This window comes from Pholis gunnellus (genome assembly GCF_910591455.1).
Source record: "Pholis gunnellus genome assembly, chromosome: 16".
NCBI lineage: Eukaryota > Metazoa > Chordata > Actinopteri > Perciformes > Pholidae > Pholis > Pholis gunnellus.
The window spans coordinates 7,503,465-7,527,365 of NC_136543.1; the positions used below are offsets into that span (position 1 = coordinate 7,503,465).

General features: G+C 43.6%; 1 protein-coding gene across 1 annotated transcript; it reads right to left on the minus strand.

Moving 5' to 3' along the window:
- Positions 1–22,059, minus strand: celf3a (cugbp, Elav-like family member 3a; the record flags this gene model as incomplete). Its single annotated transcript, XM_079176372.1, has 12 exons — positions 1–43; positions 2,200–2,332; positions 2,520–2,663; positions 3,106–3,210; positions 3,695–3,754; positions 5,714–5,858; positions 6,841–6,984; positions 7,565–7,644; positions 8,669–8,797; positions 10,381–10,429; positions 20,232–20,314; positions 21,915–22,059. The coding sequence occupies 11 exons, from the start codon at positions 22,057–22,059 to the stop codon at positions 2,205–2,207; spliced, it is 1,212 nt and encodes a 403-aa protein (XP_079032498.1). The 3' UTR covers positions 1–43; positions 2,200–2,204.
- Positions 22,060–23,901: the final 1,842 nt, after the last annotated feature.

A 23,901-nucleotide genomic window follows, 5' to 3' on the forward strand; every position in this document is an offset into this window, starting at 1 on the left:
GGGACATCCCAAGTGGTTTTCTTGATTGAACTCTTAGGTTTTCCTGGAGGTGAAGAAGAAGAAGAAGAAGAAGAGGAGAGAGAAAAAGAAAAAAAAGCACAGAGCATTTTAAACCAAATCACACACATCGAACACATAAATGTAAGACTTTGGAAGTGGAGTGGTGTCTGCAATACACACTGCTTGCACTGATGCCTCAGGGGAGTCTCGGTAATCAACTAGTGTCCATGCAACTCAAATAGTGACAGTCATACTGCTGCAAGTTCTTAGAAAATAGTTTGTCATCTCTTTTGGCAGGCAAATTAATTCAGAACATGCACAGCAGGAATTCTGGTGGGGATAACTATAACCTCCACATTTTTGGAAAACAGTTGGAGCTCATTTTACATTTATTCTAATGATATTCAAAACCATGTCATTCACCAAACTGTAGTTTCTCAGGGAGGCAAGAGTATTCAAATCATCCATTTGTGATGCAGGTTGCTGCAAACAGGGCATCTGCAGGTACCAGAACAATCTATTTGTGACATTTTAAGACCTAATGCCAGTTTATCTAAATAGAACAATTTAACAAAAATGTGAATCATCTGTCCCTTATAAATATTGACTAAATTAACAGTCATTAACCCTCAAACTTTGTTCAAACTTTCTTACATTTCTATAAATTATAATTCTGATTTATTTCTGATAATCAATATCGAACCTTTTCAAACTTGGTCAGTGAACTGCAGTGTTTTTGGTTATTAGAAATGTTAAGTGGACATGTTTGGATGCATTTGAATACTATAACTCCTTGAGTATTTTCTGGTGTTGTATATCATGGTTTTAAAGTCCCAGAATTCCTACAGAGGAATGCACATCCTCAGCCAGCAGCACGTGTCACAGGAACCAGACAGCTTTACCCAAAACCTTCTAAAGTAAGGTTAGTGTCTCAGTTGGTACAACACACACACACACACACACACACACACATTCACTTGTACATGAATATATTTTTTCACATCTAGTCAATACAAAACACTCACACGGATATAAATGCACGCACCATCTCGTTGTCTTACACTTGGGCCTCCCACGAACGCACCATCATTCACACACAAACACTATGTTGTCAACCATTTACAGGGGCACGTTCGGTACATTTCCAATCTCACAAAAAACAACAAAGTTCAGGCACAAAGTCACTTGGAATTGAGTTACAACCAAACAAAAACCCCGCACTCACCGAAAACTACCACACCAACCAACTAAACAGAGGGAATATGTAAGAATGATAATCATGACAGACAAAAAGGAAACTAATCAAAAACCAAAAAGTCTAAAAGGAAAAGAATAAATGTAATATATCCATATTTGATGGACAGCAGGCTAATTTAGCTCTTAGCACTGAAGCTTTTAGAGGTCTTGGGAAAAAAAAATAACCAGCATGTCATGATAATCAATTACTTACAAATGCTGAGGTAAAGTGACAGTTATTGATCAGTGTTTGCAAGGAATAAAACCAGGACAAAATAATAAGAGGAAACTCACAACGCACCAAACACAGTTCATGGTCGCCACAGTAACCCGCCATGCAGTTGGAGCATGGTGAATCAAGGCAACGGCCCAAAATAAAAATTGCTAATGGCAACCATCACAGGCAATATCGCCACAGCAACCAACACAGGCCAATTAACTTACAACGCAGTGAGAAGGAAGGGGGGGAGGTTTTAGCGGTTGCTAGGCAACCGTAGCCATAGCGACGCACGTCTCCACGACATATGTATGGACGGGACGGGTCTTGAGAGTGGTGTGATGTTTTTTTCAGGAAAAATGGCATATGGCACAGCACAAAAACAATAAATGAAAAGTAAAACAAAAATTAATGACGAACAGTAGTTGGCATTCAACCCTGCGACAGAACACTGGTTAGACAGAACATTTGAACCGAGTGAAAATCTACTTCTCAATCAAACTGTCCCTCGACATACTGAGCACACAATGTATTTCAAATTGATGAGTGCTGCCACCTCATTAAAGTTAATCTACTGTAGGGTTATTGACTTCTTCAGTTCCACATGAAAGACAGCCATTTAAGCACTGAGCCCCCCAATTACATCCACTCTGTCTCTTTAACTTCCAGTCACATTTTCAGCTGTCTATCAATCCCTTCCCGAGCCCGCCCCATCTCCTCAAGCATGTCAATACACAATAACTAACCTCCTTCAGTAAGGCCTGTTGGCATCCTTGGGCCTCTTCAGCTGCACCTTCAGTCTCTTCATGCCGATCTGGAAGCCGTTCATGGCCTGGATGGCAGTCTGGGCGCTGGATGGGTTGTCAAAACTTACAAAACCTGAGAGGGAAGTAACAGAATGAAGGAATCAAACACAAACATTCGCCAACAGCAGCAGCATTTATAGGGAAGAAAGAGGGGAAAGTAGATGAAGCTAAGATGATCTGACAACACGTCTTTCTTTGCATAAATAAGAATGAACGTTTCTAAAAACCACGAGGTGACAACCGCCATCCCAGTGACTCACCAAAGCATTTACTCTGGTTGGTGGCGCGGTCCACAAACACCTTAGCAGAGATGACGTTTCCGAAGGGAAGGAACATCTGCAGTATCTCAGAGTCAGTGAACTCCTGTGGCAGGTGGTAGATGAAGATGTTACAGCCCTCTGGACCTGTACACAAATAGAGCCACGACGACACAGATATGACATGACATGACACGACACGACAAGTTAGGCAATCAGTGAGGCCTGCAGTGTTGAGTTAGTGAGAGTAACACAATGTACAACAGTAATAATACATTTTGGTCTCTGGGACATTGTGATGGACATTTTATAGACTAAACAGAAACAAAATAATCTAAATAATACTGTATAGTTTGGTCAGTAATGGAAATAATCAGTAGTTGCAGTCTTTATCTTCACTGTGGTAAATGGCATCATTCAAATGAGTTGTAAAAGTCTGCTAATACATTTTCATATCATGAGAACCATGATATGTAAATGTATTAGCAGACCAAGTGTGTGTGATTTGTGGTGAATGGGCTAAAACATGCCAAACCGCTGGAATGTTTCTCCAAGATATGAATATTTGTGCACAGCTCTCTGAGTTTACCTTCTCGTTGCTGCAGCTGCTGCGGCTGCTGCGGCTGCTGAGCCACCAGCGTGGGCTGGTGGGGGAACGGCTGTCCCACCAGGCTGTAGGCAGCAGGGTAGGTGGCTGATGGGGGAGGAGGAACAGGTGAGCAGAGAGCAGCGGCGAGGCACGATAGAGACTGCAAACTAATCAGTTTCTCCTCAAAACAACATCTGACAGAGCTGCATTCCCACCTACAGATTTGCTAAAAACACGGCGATGCTTTTGCATTTAGTCTATGACTCACATATAGGGCTGCAGGTATTTACAATTTGTAATATATGTGCATGTTTTGACTTTGGATGTCAATTTCTACTTTACACATGCAGTGTTGGGTAGTTGGGGGGGGGGTGCAAAGGTAATGTAGCCGCATCCCATTATGTTACATAAAACAGTTTTGCATTCTGGTTACACCGACTGGAAGGATATTTCTATTTGCAAACTTATTATCAGTAGCAGCAGTAAGGCAAGTATATAGCGATACATTCATATGAATAAATGGCAATTTATGTCACATTTTATGGCGCTATATCGGACACATCTGACACTGAGACAGTGAGGGGCTCACCTGTATAGTGCTGCATGCCTGTATAAGCTTGCTGCATGGGGTCCAGGACGGGACTCTGAGCTGTGGCAGAGTAAACACATCGTCACCAACTGCTATATGCACACACTAAAAAATCCTGAATGCTATTTGGGGCACATCAGCACGCTCCAAATAACATCTAGTGCTTTAATTTAATCTCCTCTTGATTAGGCCCTCGTGGTTGCACATCAAAACAGAAAGCCTGTGAATCTGTGGATGAATATAATTTTCACAGCAACACAGTTGTTCTCTACGTTCTTGTGTAGCTGCTGTTAAGGGCGTTGTGGCTGTACCTTGATAGGCATGAACCCCATTGGTGTACAGGGCCTCAGTTGCTGATTGGCCGTTGGACAGAGATGGAAGCGAGGCGTAGCTGTTCAACGTGAGCGGTGGAGGCAGAGCAGGAAGCGGTGTGCCTGCCATGGAGGGTGGAGTGTTGGTACCTGGAGACATGTTCAAGGAATTTCCTTTTATTCAAATAAGTTCAATCAAGAGCAGGAATACGGAATTAAAAACAAGACAAATTTGTGCTGGGTATCAATAGATTTGTCAATCAACAGAAAACGATTTGACTTCCATTTTTGATGATTGTTTCTTTAGTCATTTATTAAATTCAAGTCAAGCCAATTTATTTATTTAGCCCAATATCACAAATCTGCCTAAAGGAGCTTTACAATCTGTACAGCAGATGACACCGTCTGTCCTTTAACCCATTAAATCAGAAAAGGAAAAAACGGAAGTACAACTGAACTGGGGAAAAATGAAAGAAACCTCTGGAAGAGCAACTGAGGAGGGATCCCTCTCCCATGATGAACAGATGTGCAATAGACACCGTGTGTACAGAATAACCAGCACAATACAATTATTAATAGTATTATGTATAGACAATAACAAAAATAAATAGAATGTAAACATGTGTGAAGAAGAACTAAGCTCTAACAAGAGTAAGAGTTCACAGCCAGGCGGGCGGCTCTGAGAGGCTGCACTTTGGCACAGCGGTGCTTTGAGCTAAATGCTAGCATCAGCATGCTAATTTGCTCACAATGACGAGGCTAACATGCTGACGTTAAAGGTACCCTGTGGAGTTTTTGACCTATAGTGCTATGGAGCATATTTTTTTTAATTATGCATGCGAGAGCAGTGATACGCGTTCCTGCCAACGGTTTCACACGACACCACCGAGCTACAGGTGGCTGTGATGCAAAGAAAGAAACTAGTAAACGAGGATGCAAACAATGCAGGATTTAACATGTTTTTTTTTTTCTCTATCAATCAACTTTGCAAATGTTTTATAAGAGAGGAAATGCATTCAACACTATTTTTTTTTAGACCTAAAGGAGACAACACAGTGCGTTGTGGTGAGTAACATTCACTCTAAATATAACTTCTGCTTGTTTACAAAAAAGAACTCCACAGGGTGCAGGTGATGTTTACTCTGATCATCATCTTAGTTCAACATGCTAACATTTGCTAAAATACAGCCAAAGCAAGGTATTTGGTCATGAATCAAAGGATTGGACACACTAAAGTTTTGACCTGATGATGGCACTAAATTAATTAGCTCAGGGATCACCAAAGTTATTACAATTCAGCCTGAGGGGGACATCAATGTCTGTTCTTTTGCTGTTTACAGTTTCATTAGTTAAAAGTTGCTGCTTATGTCTGTTTCATATCATACTAAATTGAGTACTGAGTTGTTGTATTCTCTCAAACTCTCAGCTATCAACATTGGCATCGCCAGTGTTAATCTGGCTATAATACAGACTATCCAAGTACTTGCAGGATGCAGGTACTCCAACTCAATTAAACGTCCACAATAAACGTAAAACCTAACATGGCTAACAACATGACAGACTGAGGAAGAAGAAAAAAAAAACGACAAAATAGATGTTTGTTATTTTTGTCCTCTTAGGTCCACCTCTCTTTGTGTCGCTGCGCTCATATTTCAGGCATAAATCTAATCAGGGCCGGCCGGGCCCGGACATCACTGCCTCTCATTACCTGAGGAGGGGGTGATGGATGCGATCGGCGTGGCAATGAGGCTGCTGGGGTTGAGGGCGGCGAGTTGCTGCATCTGAACCGCCGCCACGGTGGCAACAGGAGAGAGGTAGGCCGACTGCGCCACCAGGGCCTGCTGCTGCATCAACTGGACAGTGAGAGAGAGAGAGAGAGAGAGAGAGGTGGTGTTAGAGAGGAGGGGAGAGAGGGAGTCAGGGTATTCTGTGTTTAGAGTAAGGAGAATGATGTGTAGGATCAGACAGTGTTTCTTTGGGTGCAGACTTTAGGTGTGTGTTCTCTGAGTGTAATCTCAGGCTTGTAAAGTAGAGAAACTAAACCAGGAGACTTTACACATCCAACAAATTGTGAAAAGGCTCAACTTCAGACATATAGTGAGTGATTTCTGTAGATTACAATTGCAGATGGACACACTTTGTTCACATTTACGTTATTAACGGGTCATAAAAGTTGAACATATTTAATATAGTTGCAATGGCTCCCGTCTGAGCCTCAATCAGGAGTCAATACATTTCAAGGCCTCCGCTCTGTATGCTGCAACATAACACAGACAGACAAATTGTCCTTGGTGACTCATTTTTTCAGACCTGACCAGACGCTTCATGATATTCCTAATCAGTCAGTCTGCTGAATCAGGATAGAATTGGTATTAATTGGTAAATAGTTTCAGATGGCAATTTTATTTGGGGTTTTAGTTGAGCTTTTTATTGAAGAAAAGAATGTCGCACATTGTAAGAAAAAAAGCGCTGTCAGGCCTCCTTAAGCATCACAAACTGAACGACTGCAAATGAGCCAAATCTGAAACCATTTGCAGTAAACGGTCAATTAACAACGACAGCAGTAATGTGGCTTCACTCGAAATCTTTCCTGTTCAAATCCTCTTGTATGACATTAAAACGCTTCTATTAGAATCACATGGAACACACACTGAGTAAAGTTTGCTCTCCAGAACATTTTGTCGATTTTGAGTCAAATATTCTTGACTTTTTATTTTTACATCAGCTCTTACTGCAGTACTAATCTTCAATCGCGTAATTGTTTCTTCACAGACGATCAGTAGGCACAAAGAACATGAAGCGTTCTTTTCTCTGTGTTTCATTGTGGATACTCACAGCCTGCGTGTAAGCGTTGTAGGCCCCGAGGTGCAGGGTCATGGGACTGATGACTCCCAGCTGAGAGGCCACCTGCTGCATCCGCCGGAGCCCTCGCTCCTTCTCTGAATCGGCAAACTTCACCACCAGGCTGGACGAGGCGCCCTGCGGAGGAAATGGGACACTTGGTCTAAGGATCAAGACAATCACAGCATCCTGGTTCCGACCTTTGTTGAAAGTCATTTCTCCTCTGTCTCCTCTGTCTCCTCTCATTTCTCATCGGTTCTGTGCTGTCTGACATCGAAATAAATGCAAACGTCTGTTTACTGTTTTCATAATTCCTGTTTTTACTGAATTAAATATATTAGTTGGATATTATTTTTTATCTTGTTGACTCTGGTCGGTTTAGTTATCAAACCATGGTACAAATTACCTACAGCAGTGTGTGTGTGTGTGTGTGTGTGTGTGTGTGTGTGTGTGTGTGTGTGTGTGTGTGTGTGTGTGTGTGTGTGTGTGTGTGTGTGTGTGTGTGTGGAGGAGGGGGACAGAAATGAGAAGTGGTGACTGTTAGCTGAGTCACCACGTTGAGTGTCTAAATGACTGGATTTGGAGCATCTAAATGTGTGTATACTGTATTTCAGTATGTGTGTGACCATGTGTGTGACCATGTGTTTCTCTGCACGTGTGCATACGTGTGTGTGTGTGTGTGTGTGTGTGTGTGTGTGTGTGTAGGGGGGGGACTCACTGGTAGAGTGCGACTCCCGTGCAGAGTGTTGATGGCGGCCTGGGCCTCTGCGTTGCTCTGGTACTTTACAAATGCACACCCTACATGAAACAACACACCATTAAACGTGGCCTCACACAGACCGACAGACAGACAGACAGACAACAGGAAAAGCACACACACACTCACTCACGGTATACAGAAACTACTTCCCTTTAAAAATACATTAGGAGCCGTCTTACATCCAGCGCTTCATCAGTTACCGTGGCATCATTAAACATGGTCCACAAAACATTCATTGCTTCATCAATCACAGTCCGTAAACCACCAAACGCATCATTAGCCATGACCCATAAAACCTATTGCACCATTAGTCATGCCTCATGCACCAAACGCAGAAAAAAATCTAGCATCTGTGTTTGAACTGTCGCCGGACTTTGATTTACATGGCAAATATCATTAGCTTTGTTGTTCGTGACAATATAAATTAACATTCACGTGGTGGAAATGTGCTGAAGGCTTAATTCTCGAGGCTGGAAAAAACACAAACAGTTAAACAAAGTTTGTTTCACTGAGTTTCACTTTAACAGTCGTGATCTGGACTCTTTTTGCAATCAATTTATCGAAGAGATCTGTAAAAGCTAAAGGAAAACTGAGTTACGGGTGTTTTGGAAATAGTGGCAAGTAAAGCTTGGGGGGGAAAAATGATCATTCACTGGAACAAATATAAGTGTAGTGCCTTTGATTTTAGGTATTCTAATAACTGTGGGTAATTTAGACCAGGAATAAGTTAGCTTTTCCATCCATTTCAGTATAGGACATTTGAAATCCATTGATGTCGCTCTTTTGCATCTAAATGGGTGTTTTTTTTTTATTTCTTTTTTATTATTATTCAAGGAATCTGAAAGAGGTGCCTGTGGAATGCACTGTAACAGAGGCACAGCAGTCTTTGTTGTTATCCTGACTGGAAATAAGTTATCTTATTATTGTTCTTATCATCCTCTGATTACATGCACAACAATTACTTTGTGTTATATCTTAGTTATAGTCATGTTTCTGTGTTTCTACATCTCCAATGCTGGATTGAACCTTATTTCGCGTGCTTCTCGCACATTGACGTTATACCTTTGCTGGTGCCGTCCGGCCCGCGGAGCACCGTGCACTCCTCTATGCTGCCGAACGGCTCGAACATCTTCCTCACGTCGGTGTCCGTCTGCTGTTTCCCCAGCATGCCCACGAACAGCTTCCTGTCTTCTAAGGGGAAGGAGGTCGCCGAGATTGGGAGGGAGAGAAACAGGACAATGTGCGGACAGTGTGAGTGAGGTTACAGAGGGAATAAAGAGGGGAGCAGATGTTTTATGGGAGAGGTGATACAGGCAGTGAAAAAAAGAGGGGGGGGGGGGGGGGCCATGTCACCGTACACGCATGAATAATAAAGGACAACGGTGTGATAACCAGCTACCACGTAGGAGGGATCCGCCTGCTATGCTTCAGAGCGCCACCAGAGTGCAGCAGCACGAACACGACACGAGACAAACAGCATCTGGCGGTGACTCAAATGTTTGTCACCCTCTGTGTTGTCAGAGAAGCTGCTCCGTCTGTCCCCGTCTGTGAAGGATCAGGCCTTGGTGTTTCTGCATGCTTCAGCCCATTCACTAGCAATCGGCACGCGCGTTGCATCCCCGCGGACCGTTCTCCAAAAACATGCCAGTAGATTTAGAGATCCTCATTTTGTATTTATTTTTTCCCCATAACATTTTTAAGATTGTAATTTATTTGGCCGTCATTTTGGTATGGTATGTGAATCTCGAGACTTTAAAGCTTGAGGTACAGAATCAGTCACAGCGAGCATGTCATGGTCTATTATTTAGAGATTATGGGTGAAAATGTGATGTTATGTTTTGGATTCGAGAGCTGGCTGCCATTAAGTATTCAAATTCACAAGCTAAGGTTTGACGGCAAACATTTCAGACTAAAGCATTACCATTATGTTGACTGTGATGGATCAAGCTAATTTCAAGTGTCTGCAAACTCACTGTCACACAATATTGAAATGAAAGGAGACTAATGGCCGTCTTAAACTATAGTAGCTCAGAGATAAACAAATGTGTACTCAAAATGTTGGAGAAAATGAAAAGGCCTTTTTCACATCCGACATTCTCATGTCGTAGTAAAAGCAAAGGTGATAATCACGTAAGTGTCTAATAGCATTAGCGAAAGCTAATTACTGGGACACTGGAATAGAACAGATTCTATTCCAGTGTCCCATGGGCAAGAATAACGTAAAGTATATAGGAATTGTAGTTAATGAATACAAATACAAAAATGATGCTTTAAATTTAAATTTAAATGTATAAGTGTGCTTACAAACGTGTGAAAATGAGCTGTGGTTTGGTGACTATAGATGTTGGGGCTAAAGGCTCTTTAATGGCATCTATTGAGTCAGATCGAACACCTGTGGTAGTTTAAACCTGCAGCTTTGAAGCTGTTGAGGCACTGGTGTGGTGTGACTGCAACAAAACATCCATTTTGCATCTTGAATCATAGTGTTGAGCTGTTTGATAACCTCTCGCATATTTTCTGTGCAAATTGTTGTTGCAATTGCTTGTTTGTAGAAATTCCCTCAATCATTAACTGGTCCTGTCTAGATTCTGATGGTGACATTTTGAGATGTTGTCACAGTCTTAAGAGCTGTACACACAAAAAAACATTGCATTTTACTCGTTGCAAGTGTTTCCGTGTGGATTCAAGGCTGAATGACTGTGTCGGTGGTGTACACGGTGACGGTGTTGTTTGAACAGGTGCTGTGTTTCTCGATGGGGACAGGTGTCTCTTACCCCCTCTGCTCTCGCTGTCCGCCGGCTTCACTTGGATTGGACGGTTCATCTGGAAAGAAAGAGGTCACGAGGCAGGGTCAGCTTTAAATACAGGACAGCAGAGGTGATCATGAGCACAAGAAAAACAACTGAATCTATGCACCCATGGCACTTCATCACAATGTGGCTAGTACGTGTCATGTAAACTGCAAAAGATGACGTTCATGTGTGCCGACGTCCTGTAACCCACCTAGAAATGCTATTAATGCTTTAGTATGACGTATTCTGGTGACACATGCATGCACGTACGGATGTTAGTGAATTTGGGCTGAGCTCCAGCCTCCTACGATCCCCCACTAATTTCTTATTTTCCAACTCTACTCCAGCAGAACACGGCTGACACCGATATGTGTGATTTCACACTCACACTGTCGTACAGTGTGTGTCTCTCTCTCTCTCTCTCTCTCTCTCTCTCTCTCTCTCTCTCTCTCTCTCTCTCTCTCTCTCTCTCCAAGTCTCTCTCAGAATCTGCTCTAATCCTGCCGTCTATCGTTCCCTCTCCCCCTATCACACAAAACCAGGAAAAGCACACACCCACGCAGGATTGGGGAAGTGATAAGATTAAGAACACTCGCCGGCTAATCTGGATTACAGGAGCACGCAGCATCAGAATAGCGAGAGATTCTGAGGCCGACAGAGAGACAGAGATGAGGGTACGCAGGGTTAGAAAGGAAGGAATTATAAGTAGAAAAACAACAAAGAATAAAAGAATGACAAAGAAAAAGGAGAGCACACACGACACAGAGAGGGATTAGGCGACCTTTTCATAACTCATCAAAAGACGAGCTGCTGAAATGCCTTTTTTAAATTATCCTCGCCACTATTTAACAAAACCCCGACATGAAATTGTGCACACATCAGTGCCTCGTCTTTCAAATGTATCGAGCACGGTGAGAAAAGGTTTTTGAGTGAAACGAAGAAAAGAACGAACAAGAGAGGGGCGAAAAGGGAGAAGGGTGGGATTGAGAGGGATTGAGGGGAAGGGAAGGAGCATATGGAGGAAAGGACGGAGGTGGGGGGATGTGAGCGCGTGTGAAGGGGAGGAGGAGGAGGAGGAGGATGAAGGGTGATGACGGTGAGGAGTCGAGGTGAAAGCAACAGAGTGACACTCTGTTAGCTGTGGCTTAATGAAGGTCTTAATTATGGAGCCGGTGACATTTCAGCCAGTCACTGATCCTGTGTCACTGATTGATCCGCTGTGATCGGTCACCAGGAGACACTATCGATCGGGGCCACGGTTGCGCTCTGCCGCCAGGACCCGCATGCACAAACACCGTCGCCACCTTTGTACCTAAACACCGGCTGAGATACCACCAACCACTGCTGCAGAGGCCCCCCTGTGCCCCCCTCTGCACTGAGAGCGTCCAATTGATTGCACCAATTAATGGGATGATAGAGTAGATGGAGGGGCAACGTCTCAAAACCATCTTCCAATCAGTCAAGCAAATGTGGGCGTCTGCTCCTGCAGTCAGTGAATAATAATTGTTGTTTAAATTATAGTTTCGTTTGCGGCAAAGAGAACTTCCTCCCGACAGGGCCCACAAGCTAGAAGTCAGGTGCTCGTGGAGTTGTAGGGTGCTTTGGAAAAAAGCACTCAACAACAATGACTCATGTTATTATAAAAGGGTTCATTCATTGCCTCTTGTCCACCGTTGACCTCGATACCAATCATTTCTCATGCTATTTGCACTTGTAGGCCTACATGCAATGATATATATTTACTACCTTATCTTTACTCTTTTGCTGCCCATTGAGGCGTATATTAAGTGTGTGGAATATCAAACTACACATTGCTTTATTCGTACTCTTCTTTTGCACTCTTTTATCTAATTGTGGATTTTTGTATGTGGACATCAGGTCAAATATTAAGCTGGTTTTCATCAGAAGGTTATCAACTAGAGGTCGTAGTAGTCGAGGATGCGTTCCATATTTGATGAGAAAATGGTTGACCTGAAAGTATTTTTAAAAATAAAAAAATGTTGGGACGCAAAGAGGGCAGTTTTAAACAAAGCAATGCTACTCATAGCTGATGGTGAAGGATGCAGGCAGTTGGGACAGTTTTCTTTTAACCACAGCAAAAGATACATGATCACGGTGCATGGTCAGATATGGTCACACAAATAAGATGTGACATATACAGCATAGGCCTACATCTTAAAATATTGGTTTTCAAATCCATTTATTCCCCATGCCTAGTATTCATCAAAGTTACCTTTGAAGCTTGGGTAGGTAATGTATTTTAGAAACCTTTTTCTGTTTGTATTACATCCTGACAGCCATCAATAAATCAAATGCTCTGACAAAAAAGGAAAAATCAATCAATTCATTCAGCTGCCTCCCTGACGCGCACTCTGCCCTTGCAACTCATCGCTCGTCACTGGTGTCTTCCGGCTCCTTTAATTGGAAAAGAATGGGCTACACCGGGCTGGGTTTTCTTACCGGTTGGATAACTTAAACAAATCTAGCTTATTCTTGCTGGCACGGCCGTCAAAAACATGATACTGACAACAAGACCTTAGTGCAAATACACAAATTCTTTCTATATGAAAAATGACAGACAAAACCAGACTCAGAACGAGATTAGATGGATTACTTTATCAATGCAAAGATAAAGATAAGTCTTGGTGTATAGTATCTCGTCTAATCCCTGAGCTGAGTTAAGGAGTCAAAGCTGATGCTACAACCATATGGCATTTAGCTTTGTGTGCCATCGTTGATGGACATCATGTGTGAATGACGCCTGTAGAACATGCCGTGGCCCATATTTCACTGTGGCGATGGAGAGGAGAGCAGACGATGGCTCAGGAGATTGGAATTAGAATACATACAAGAGGGGGAAACAGTGAGAAGTGGAGGCCATTGAGGCTGTGCCACTTCACATCGGCACGGCAACCGGCCCCACTTCTCTGACGAAGACGGCGCTCGCATGGCCATCGCCATGACAACCCCCGGTGACGAGAACTCCACATCAGGTAAACAAGGTTGCCCCGAACGACGTGCGGGAAGAGACGGGCGAAAAACAAACGAGGGGGGGACAAAGGGTGCTTCTAGGTCGAGAGATAGAGGGATTAGACGCGTGAGGGAGGAGGGGTGAGGCGAGGAGGAGAGGAGAGGAAAAATGAAAGACACAGAAAAAGAAGGGAGGAAAAAACAGGATGATGGAGGGAGCGCTCGTGCCTGTTGAATGTTGGAGCTGCCTCGAGAGCAGATGCAGAAGCAGGGAGAAAAATATCTCCCTCTAAGCCTAAACCACTAACGCACACTTTACAGTAATTTGCTCTCTCTCCCCTCCTCCCCCTCCTGTTGCTCCCCTCCCCTTTCTCTCTTAGGCTTGTTTACAAAAACAGTCCCATACTGTGCACAGACAGCACAAGGCGAAACCTTTCTACGGCCCTTTATACCAGTGTGTTTCTGATTTGTTTCTGCCCCATGTGCTCCATCTCCAAACACACAGATATTACATACAATCATCCTACGACTAAACACACATTTATTGTTCCCCCACACACACACACACACATACTGTCTGCTCCTGTCGCTCACAGCGACATCGACACATACTTAATCTGTTCGCTCTGCAATGCCGCGGGGGATTTTCCTGGGATTATGAGATATTAAATCCATAGGTCATTCAATCAAATCATGCATGAACCCCCAGAACGTCAGCGTCCATACGCGGCGAGGAGAGGCTCCCGTGTAAATGCATTTTCATCTGCCACGACAACGTAAATGTGTTTTAGATGGAGGACCGTTTACAGCCGGAGCGAGCAAGGCATATTGATGATGATATTTTTCTCTATTATGTGCGCGGAGCAGATGATAATCTCTGCGCTCTTAGCTCAACGCAGCCAGTGTTGTTAAGTCTATATAGCAGGCTGCTGCTGCTGCTGCTGCTGCTGCTGTGTGAGGGTGACACATTTCTGTCGTCTGTTTTCTCTCCAATTTCAATCCATTCTGCCCTGAAAAGCAGCCACTCTGAATGTTAAATGTATCAGCAGAGACCATCTCCCCTGCTCTTTCAACAACATTTACAGCAGGGAGGCAGAGTTGGAGGTGGAGGGTTGGTGGGTGGGGGGGGGTGTAGTAGGGTGGGGCTTGGGGGGGGGGGGGGGGGGGGGGCACAAAGACAATTTTCTGTCTTTGCCTCCCCTCCGCTCCATCACACAGGGCTGGTCATTGCATCGCTCCGGTCGCCTAGCAACCTGGCATCCCTCGTCCCCGCCGTCTCCAGGCAACGAGACCTGCGACCGTAATCAACCTGCCAGCTCCCGCCTCCCCCCCCTCCCCTCCCTGCTCTGTTTCCTCTCTCCCGTCTCTGCTGCTTTTGCTCCCTCGCTTCTCCATCCACCACCTCGCCGCAAATGCACTTACGCTGGGACGCACTTGTGAATTCACCCGGGGGAAAAGAACAAGCACAGGTGGAAATTGGTATATTCACAGGAAAAAAAAGAAAAGAACAAAAAGAACACACAAAAAAAAGGGGGGGAAGATTAAGAGACGCAGATGATTGTGAGCTCGCACAAAGAGTTGGAACAAAGCGACAGAGGCAGGGACAAACGAAAAGAAAAGCAGGGATGCACAAGTATACGGTCTGTTAATGATTCCGCACGTGGATGCACACACAGATGCGCGCACACACACACACACATGGGCGGGCAAGCACAGAAAGCAGGGAGAAAGCCTACCTTCTCCTGAATTCAGCCAGTCGCTAAGTCAATCAAACACAAAGAGACTGACAGCTCCACGCCTGTACAGTTCAATAATATTGAATCAATGAACCAGTCTTCAGTGTCAAAGCTGCTTCCCAGTGCTGTCTCCTTCCCCTACAGGGTTCAGTAGTCTGTCCAGTATCAAGGCGAAGATGACAGCTATTGAAGCTGACATTCAGCCTTTTTTTGTCAGACAGCCAACAAAAATCCTTCAAAGTGTAGAAACTGAATATCAAAGAGTAAATTTCTAACAACACTCAAGTTGACTCTCAATTGTTTTGTCTCTTCTGACTGTTAAATATTCATGTCAAGTGTTGTTTGACTCGACTCAGTGGAGCAGAAGAGAAAAAGAACTGAATCGCGGACACATTTCTGTGTGTGTGTGTGTGTGTGTGTGTGTGTGTGTGGGTACAGATAGGGTCCATGTCCTACTTTCTTTTTGTTTTTTTTTGTTGTTTTTTTTTTAACTCCACCATAGTCCAGTGTATATGTAGTTCAAAGAGCCTAATGAGTTTTGAGACAACAGCCTCTTCCCACTTTTGTGTGCTCCCGTACCACCGCACACTCCCTAACCCCCCAAAACACACTATTTCTCAGTAACAGATGTCTGTATTTAAGCTGATAAACACACTGCCTCAATGCACCTCCAGCCCCCTCCACCCTTCCTGCCACCGACTGTTCATTATCTCAAACTTTCATTCATCTCTTCCTCCCCCTCCCCCCCCCCCCCTCCCTTATTGCCCCCCCCCCCTTCATTTATCCAATTTCTCTCTAATTCACATCCATTTACCACCTCTATAAATCCAATCTGCATTCATCATAACAGTCGCCCCAGAGTGACATACAGAGGCCCTTTTTTTTTTGTGTGTCAGTCAGCGCCGCCTGTCCTGCGTCGTCCCCGCCGTGCATTGATATGCATGCATATGTAAATGAATCGACGCCTGAATGCACACTCAACTCCAGATAGATTCATCAAGTGAACACATTCGCTCCGAGGCCGCGCTAATTGCTATCATCATCGTCACCATCGCCGCAACTCACTGACATCAGGACAGGGCTACATATGGAGGCCTTGCTTTATCCGCTTATAGTCAGAGACATGAAATGACATGTGAGCAGGTTTTTCATGCTCACACATCATAATGTTTAAGGGCCACAGTGAAACAAATCCATTTTGTGTCATTTTTTGGCCTTCGTTGCGCGCTAAAATGTCAGTTTCTGCCTAGTTAGCTGTTAGCAGAATAGAGACTAAAATGCACAGATTTAATAAGCGACTGTTAAAATCACCCTGCAACTGTTCATGGCCCACATGTGTCTCTACAGCAGAACGTTTGCTCAGACATTAAGGACACAACGTTCTGCCACTACAACTTCCCATCTCATATCCTGCGTGAAAAGCTTGAGCTATATTTAGCATATGCATTTATTTCAGACTATTGATAAAACCCCTCTGTCTGCTCCGTCTGAGTCCTTATGGCTGAGTAAATGTCAGGCTTAGTCAGATGTTCCACTCAAAGAGGGCTCTTTCCTCTCATACGGGCAGCTTAAACACAGAAGGCCTCGCCGCTCAGATTCTACACACACACACACACACACGTGCGCGCGCACACACACACAAGGTAGATAATGAATGAAGAAACCTGAGAGCAGCCTATAATAAACCCAACAACTTCCATCCATCCATATCTTTGGATGTGTACTCTCCATGGAAACACGTGCACACAAAGACAAACAGACACTTACACACAGCCTGCGCATGCACGCACACAAAAGCACACGCACCCTTCATTAAACCGCGTTAGTGCGAACACCTGCCCTCCCTTCCCCCGCTGCACATGCAAATATACACCAAAACACACACACACACACACACACACACACACACACACACACACACACACACACCCGCGCGGCTACTTTCTCACTTGGGCACAGTGGCACTATTAAATACTTATTGCATTTAAAATGAACTGTGAGGCATTGTTGCAAATATTAATTCAAGACAGTGTGTTATGAGGGGTAGTCTAGAGTATCTCTACTGATGCAGATATGAGCTTCAGGGCTGCAACTGACATTTATTTTCCTTATCGATCAAATGAAAATGTTGACATTTTAGGAAATGCGCTAATTGGCTTTCATGCCAGGAGTTAGGAGAATACTTCTACGTCTAGATGCTAAATGTGATGCTAAAGGATGTTAGCTTAGCTTAGAATAAAGACTGGAAACAGTTAGGCTGGCTGTTAAACACACACGATATGTGTTGAATAGCAAGTACTGGTAGGTGCATTGTGGTACATCTGGACAGAGCCAGACGAGCTGTTTCTCCCTGTTTCCAGTCTTTATGCTATGCTAAGCCAACAGGCTGCAGCTTCATATTTACTGGACATACACGAGAGTGGTATCAGAAGGCAAATAAGCAAAATTCCCCAAAATGTCTATTAATCGTTTGGTCTCCAAAAATGCCAGAAAAGTCCATGGGGACATCTTGAAATGTCAACAGTCCAAAACCCAAACACATTAAGAGGAGAGATCATAGAGGAGAACCAGAAAACATTTTCTCCTAAAAAGCTGGAAACAGTGTATATTTGATATTTTGTCTTGAAACTGACTTGGATGCTGAAGGAATGATGAAAATAGTTACTGCATCCCTTTGTGTCTGAGGACCTTTAATGGCAGATAGCAACGAGCTTCAATCATTCAGCTCATTCAACAGTTATCTATTTGAAGTTGTTGAAATATAAGTTTGGGGCATGGCGGTGTAAAATGGCTTCTTCTTAATGTGGCATATCTGGATGTTATTGTCTCTATGAGCCTCACAGCAGCTGACTTAGCCAGACGAACTGACCTGAGACGGCGCAGAGATAAAGCGAACAGAGGGGACGAGAGCACAAGATGTCCAAATAGGATTGAACGCGAGCACCTCCCACCTCCATTTCCACACTTCCTCTCGCAGTGAATCTGGTATATTTTTTTCTCCTCCCTTTTCCAACTCCGTCTTTCTCTCACTTTCGGCTCAATGTGCTTTTGACACTCTTCCTCCCCCTCTCACTTAGAGACGGCCTCTCTCACCTGAAATTAAACACAAGGCCAGGTGCCACTCCGAAACGACCATCTGTTCGCCCCTGCCTGACTTCTTTCTTTCTATTTCTTTCTCCTTTCCCATTGTTAGCAGAGAGAAAAAAAATCAGTAAAATAGCGAAGAGAAAAAAAAAAAAAAGCCTTAAGACCAACTCTTACTTTCCAGAGAGGAGAAATGCTAACAAAAAAGCAGTGTTAATGACTTCCTTCAGCTTTCTCTTCATTCAGGTGAGCTTTCATTCTCCTCTCAGTCCAATAATTGCTTTCATCTTATTTCTTTTGTATCGGCCGAACCATGAGATGCCAAAGTTAATTATTCTTTGGCAGTGCAGGTGCAATTAGATGACAATTACACCACAGCTGGTAGCAGGGGTGGGAGGCAGTTCTAGTCCGCGTGGGTGTGTGTGGAGCTAATAATATGTTTTTTTTCCTTCTTCTTCTTTTGGCAAAGGGAGGGGGGGGGGGGGGCAGGGAAGGATTGAGAGAGCACAGGAGGGTTTAGCTTGTTCCACACGGCTTAGAGGTAAGAGGTTGTGAGGAGGAGAGCCGCTGGGGTTGAAACGCAGGGGGGACAGGGCTTTAGCCATGGGGCGTTGGGCCCTGCTGATCCCCTACGAGAGGTCAGGAAGGTCACGCTACTGTCACGCTAACAATAGGATTTCTTTTGTTGCCACCCTAGTACCAGCCTGCTCCTTCAATTGTCTCCGTGTCCCCCAATAACCTCCTGCCTGCCATTCCGACATTGTTCCGCTGAAACAATCAATAAGTCAGTGTTCAACACTTTTAATCGTTGAGTAACTGTTTATTTATCACGGCTGAAATTCCAAACATTTGCCGGCTCGAGCGGCTCAAAATGTGAGGGTTGGAGCTATTTGTCTGCCTTAGGGTGTCACCGATTAATTCCGTTGTCTATGAAATGTCTTAAAATATTGTGAAAAATGCCCATCACGATCTGCCTTGTTTTGTCCTACCGACAGCCTAAAACTCAAAGATGTCCAGCTCACTATCACACCAGACAAAGAAAAGCAGCTCACATTTTAGAGGCTGGAACCAGAGAATGTTTTGCATTTTTGTCTGAAAAATTACCCAACTCAATACCAGTGGGGGTTTCGGACCGCTCGTAGGATTAAAACAAGCAATTTCATCACATCACAAAGCTGAATGAATGATTCATCGGATGAATCAATACTGAAATGAATCGTTAGGTGCAGCCCGACACTGTTCCCCTGCTCCTCCTCTCTTTCCTCAAAAACTATGGTCATGCGCTGCCATTCGGCAGAGAGAGAGAGAGAGAGAGAGAGAGAGAAAAAAAAGAAGTGAATGATGTAGATTTCAACAAAAATAACCAAAAGGAAACAGGGGTAAGGCCTTGTTAGTCAAAGAGGAAGCAGCAGCAAGTCTGGGAGCACACTCTGTCTCAGTAATTCCTTGCCTTGTCGCCTTGTCTCTCATATAGTCGGTTATTATAGAGACGCGACTGTCATGTCATATTTAGCTCTGGAAATGTCATTTGGCAGCACACCTGCTGCCTGGCTATGCTAATAAAGCTAGGTTTAACTTTGATTAGAATTCAGAGGGAGAGATGGATGGAAAGAGGGGGGTGTGGGGGTTGGGGGTGTGTGTGTGTGTGTGTGTGGTGGTGTGGGGGGGGGGGGGGGGGGGGCACAGAAAGGAAAGAGAAACATCAGAGAGAATAAGAGCTGGAATAGTCACTCCAGCAGCGAGCCTCATAGCTGTCTCTTTCGACCCGTGACATGTAGCAAGATGACTCATGCCGTAACTGGATGGATGTGTCTGGATGCATCACATATGAAACATAAGAGAGAGGGAGCAGCCTCTGACCTTTATTGGAGCATATCAGCTAAAGGGGGAAGTCAGGCCTGCATGTCAAACTCGGTTAATTTTCTGACGTCACTGTGTGTCTGCGTGGTGCGTTCAGATAGCCCAGCATGCCAGTTTTTCTGCTCCCTCTATATATATATATATATATATTTAGATGCAAGGATCTTAAAAAGACGCACTCACCCCTGGTAGTGTCTTCTGCTCGTGCAGTGCATTCTGGGCTTTGAGGGCGGACTCACGTGCACAATATGTCAGGAAGGCACATCCTGGAGACAAGTGTTAGAAGATCACAGAGCTATAAGTCTATGTATTTTTAATGTCAGATTCATATGCTGCACATAATGTGCGGAGTCGGCAGTGCAATGTTATTGTAACTTAATCTTAATTGGCCATTTGCCCCCGAATGCCTGTAGGCAGAAACATGCTGCTGGAGTTTATTGTCCTATTATTAATCTTCCATTTGATATATGTGCTTTGCTTTTATCTTAACAACTGGTCTGGGTCAGCGTGCGTTAAAAATTTCGAGAAAAAAAATGCCTCGCGCCTTTAATTAAAATGTATTTAAGTCGGCATGAAACAGAGACAAGAATTCAAACAAAACAATGCGCAACTAACATTTTGCTAAATACTTCTCAGAGCAGCACTGGAGATCTCCGGGATTATTAAATCATAATGACTGGAGACTATTCAGACACAAACAGTCTGAATGGGTATTTAATATCACGCTGCTAAGGCCAAATGTATGCAGTCCCGCATAATAGAGAAAGGCCTTCATTAACCTTTAGGGCTCCCACAAATCATGAATATGCAAATGTATGCAGAATAGGTGTTATAGGTGTTAGAGGACTGATACCACCTGGCCTATACGTCTCCCAAACGGTTGATGGTTTATGTGGATTTATAAAGGCCTTTGTTTTCTGCGCTCAGATTTGCATTAGAAATGACAGTAAGGATCATTGTTTAGTTTAGATCACGTTGACCAGCTCTAGTCCATCTGTCAAGCAGGATATTGAATGTGCTGGGACGTAGTAGTGGGTGACACTTAACTCTTAAAAAGTGACTGACATCACCATGTGAGTCCAATTATGAACTGACAAAATACTTTTTGGGAGATTGATTTGACGGCCAGCTTTCTGGTCGCGAACATTTGAAAAAAAAAAACGCAGCGTGCTGTGCAACATTTTTAATACTACCTCTTCGCTTTTTCTTGAATTTTTTTTTAAATGTAGCATCCAGAGGTAGGCGTGGAGGGAAACCTCCCAGCATGCATCAGGGGGTCTCACGAACACAATCCTCATTTCATGTGTTTTATTTATGTTTTGCACTGTGCTCAACAATGTTTCCACATTTCAACTGTTTTCATAGAGTTAGTTAGCTTCACAATGTGAGTGCTTTGTCCATTAATCTAAGGCAGAAAACAGTGGCCCCTCCTCCTCAGTCACACTGAACTTCAAACTGCTCTTGGTAGTAGAAGTATGGCATTATGAAAATATAATACAGCACTCTGATATGTGGTCGACTCTAAATGAAAGAAAGGATATTACCAATTACAATTACCATTGTTCAAGGTTGATCAATAATGTCAAAAATATTAAATATTTTAGTCAGTCCAAGTGATGATTCAAACTTATCACCAACTGTGAATCAGTTTTCTTTTTTTAGATCAACAGTGTTAAACATCAGGTTTTGGCCTCACATGGGTTCTTAAAGAGGCTCCAGAGAGACCATGGCTGAATGAGGACTACTGGTATTTACCAGGACATATACTCTCCTCATAACTAATACTAAATTAACAATATTTTCTCCATATGAGCTCCCTCAGACAAAATCGTATCAAATGGGAGTTGTTGGCAACCCGTTCCTCACCTTTGTGCATCCCTGTGTATTTGTCCTTTATCACCGTCAACTCATAGATCTTGCCAAACTGCTCGAAGATGGGCTTCAGGTCCTTCTCCTCCAGGTTTCGGGGTATCTGCCCGATGAAGAGCTTGATTGCGTCAGGCTCCTTCATTGAGAAGTCTGGGGAGGAATAATAACACACACACACACACACACACACACACACACACACACACACACACACACACACACACACACACACATACACACACACACACACACGCACACAGATTGGAGGAGGCGATCAGGAGGAGCAGACAGGAGCCTGCGGGCTTAAATTCACACTGCACAGGAGGTGCAAACAGGAGGCCGGGGATGGAGGTGCAGATGGGAGCGTTCAGTAGGAATGGGAGGCAGAAATAATCTACACCCTGGTAGACATGGTAGTAGTCTGGTGGGAGATTCTTTTGAGATTTTTGAACATAGATATCCCAATAAAACACATATGATTATCACAAATAACAAAAAAACAAAATAACCTAAGTTCACAGTTGACACAGATACATTGGCAGAGCTAAGCACTATGAATCCTGTAGGAATAGTGATAGTAGTGAGAGTGATGCAATTTTATTTTAGTGGGGATTCTTTGCAATTACACATCTTTTTATTTTTCAATATAACTTCAACAGCTGAGGCCACCATGTTGTGTATCATAGAATACTAAAAACATTATCAATCACAGAAAATGAGATTATAATCTCATGACGTGCATATTTTTGGCAGTATAAGAACATTATGGATCAATAATCATGATTCACAGCTACAGAGCTAAGATATATTATCAATGCCTCACATCAAAATTATTTTCAAAAGTACATCAAATAATAGTCGGCTACACACAATCCTTAATGCCCTGACGTTCGGTCTAGGCCGCTTATATTCATACAGAAACATGACAGTGTGTCTGTCAACACAGCTGGAGACTTGCGCTCTCTTTGTCAAGACACGGGTGACAACAATGACCCGAACATGATTTTACACCTCTGTCCAAAAAAAGACACAGAACAACAAAGAGTTGTAAAAAAAAAAAAAAAAAAAAAAAAAAAAAGAAGAAGAAGAAGACAATCATACCTGTGGTGCTGTTCGTGGCAAAGAATCGGCGCGATGAGTGGATGCCTTTATTCTTCCCCCCGCTGTTATTTAGTTGTTGAATTTCAATTATTCAGTTCATTTGTCTGTAAGAGCGCCTTTGGATCCTGTAACAAGTTAGGCCTGTACCTCCACTATAACAACACAAGTAGCATCCAGCGACGGTCCTTTATTCGGCATGAGCGTGTTTTTCTAGACCTGCTTTTTGTTTTTTTTTACCCCCCCTGACAGATGCTCCGTGATTTTTCCCTTTCAAATAAATCTGATACAAAAATAAAGAAATGTCTCTCTATCTCTCTAGCTAGGCTGAATGAAGAGTATTGTGGTAGATGAATTTAGGCTTCCTTCAGCAGACCGTGGGGAATTGGCAGTCTGGTTGGCTGTCCTCTCCTCTCCCTCTCCCAGTGTGTGTGTCTGTACTCCTTTGACGTCGTAAGCCGGTGTCTCCCTCCCTGTCCATCTCAGCTCCATCCCTCCTCCCCTGGGCTGTACGAGCCGTGATGTCTGCCGCCAGGGACCGTCGCTAAACTACCAGCCCTGTGGCAGGCGGAGAGGCTGGAAAGAGGTAACGAAAGAGAGAGAGCACATAAAACACAGTCATGGCTGCACAATGTGATGATGAATGTTCCTGTGTACGTCAGGGGCTTTATTTATTTTTGCCAATTTGAAATGAAAGCTTTTTCACATTAAGGTCATTTGTTCTTACTGACTTCTTGCGGATTTGGAGATCGTGCACTGCTTCTATATATTTTGATGGTCCAATATACAAAACAAAGATTATAATAATTCCCCCAAAACACCATTGTTATGCAATAGGTAATGCTGCATTTCTCTATGTATCTACTTATTTCTGTTCTTGTGCAGC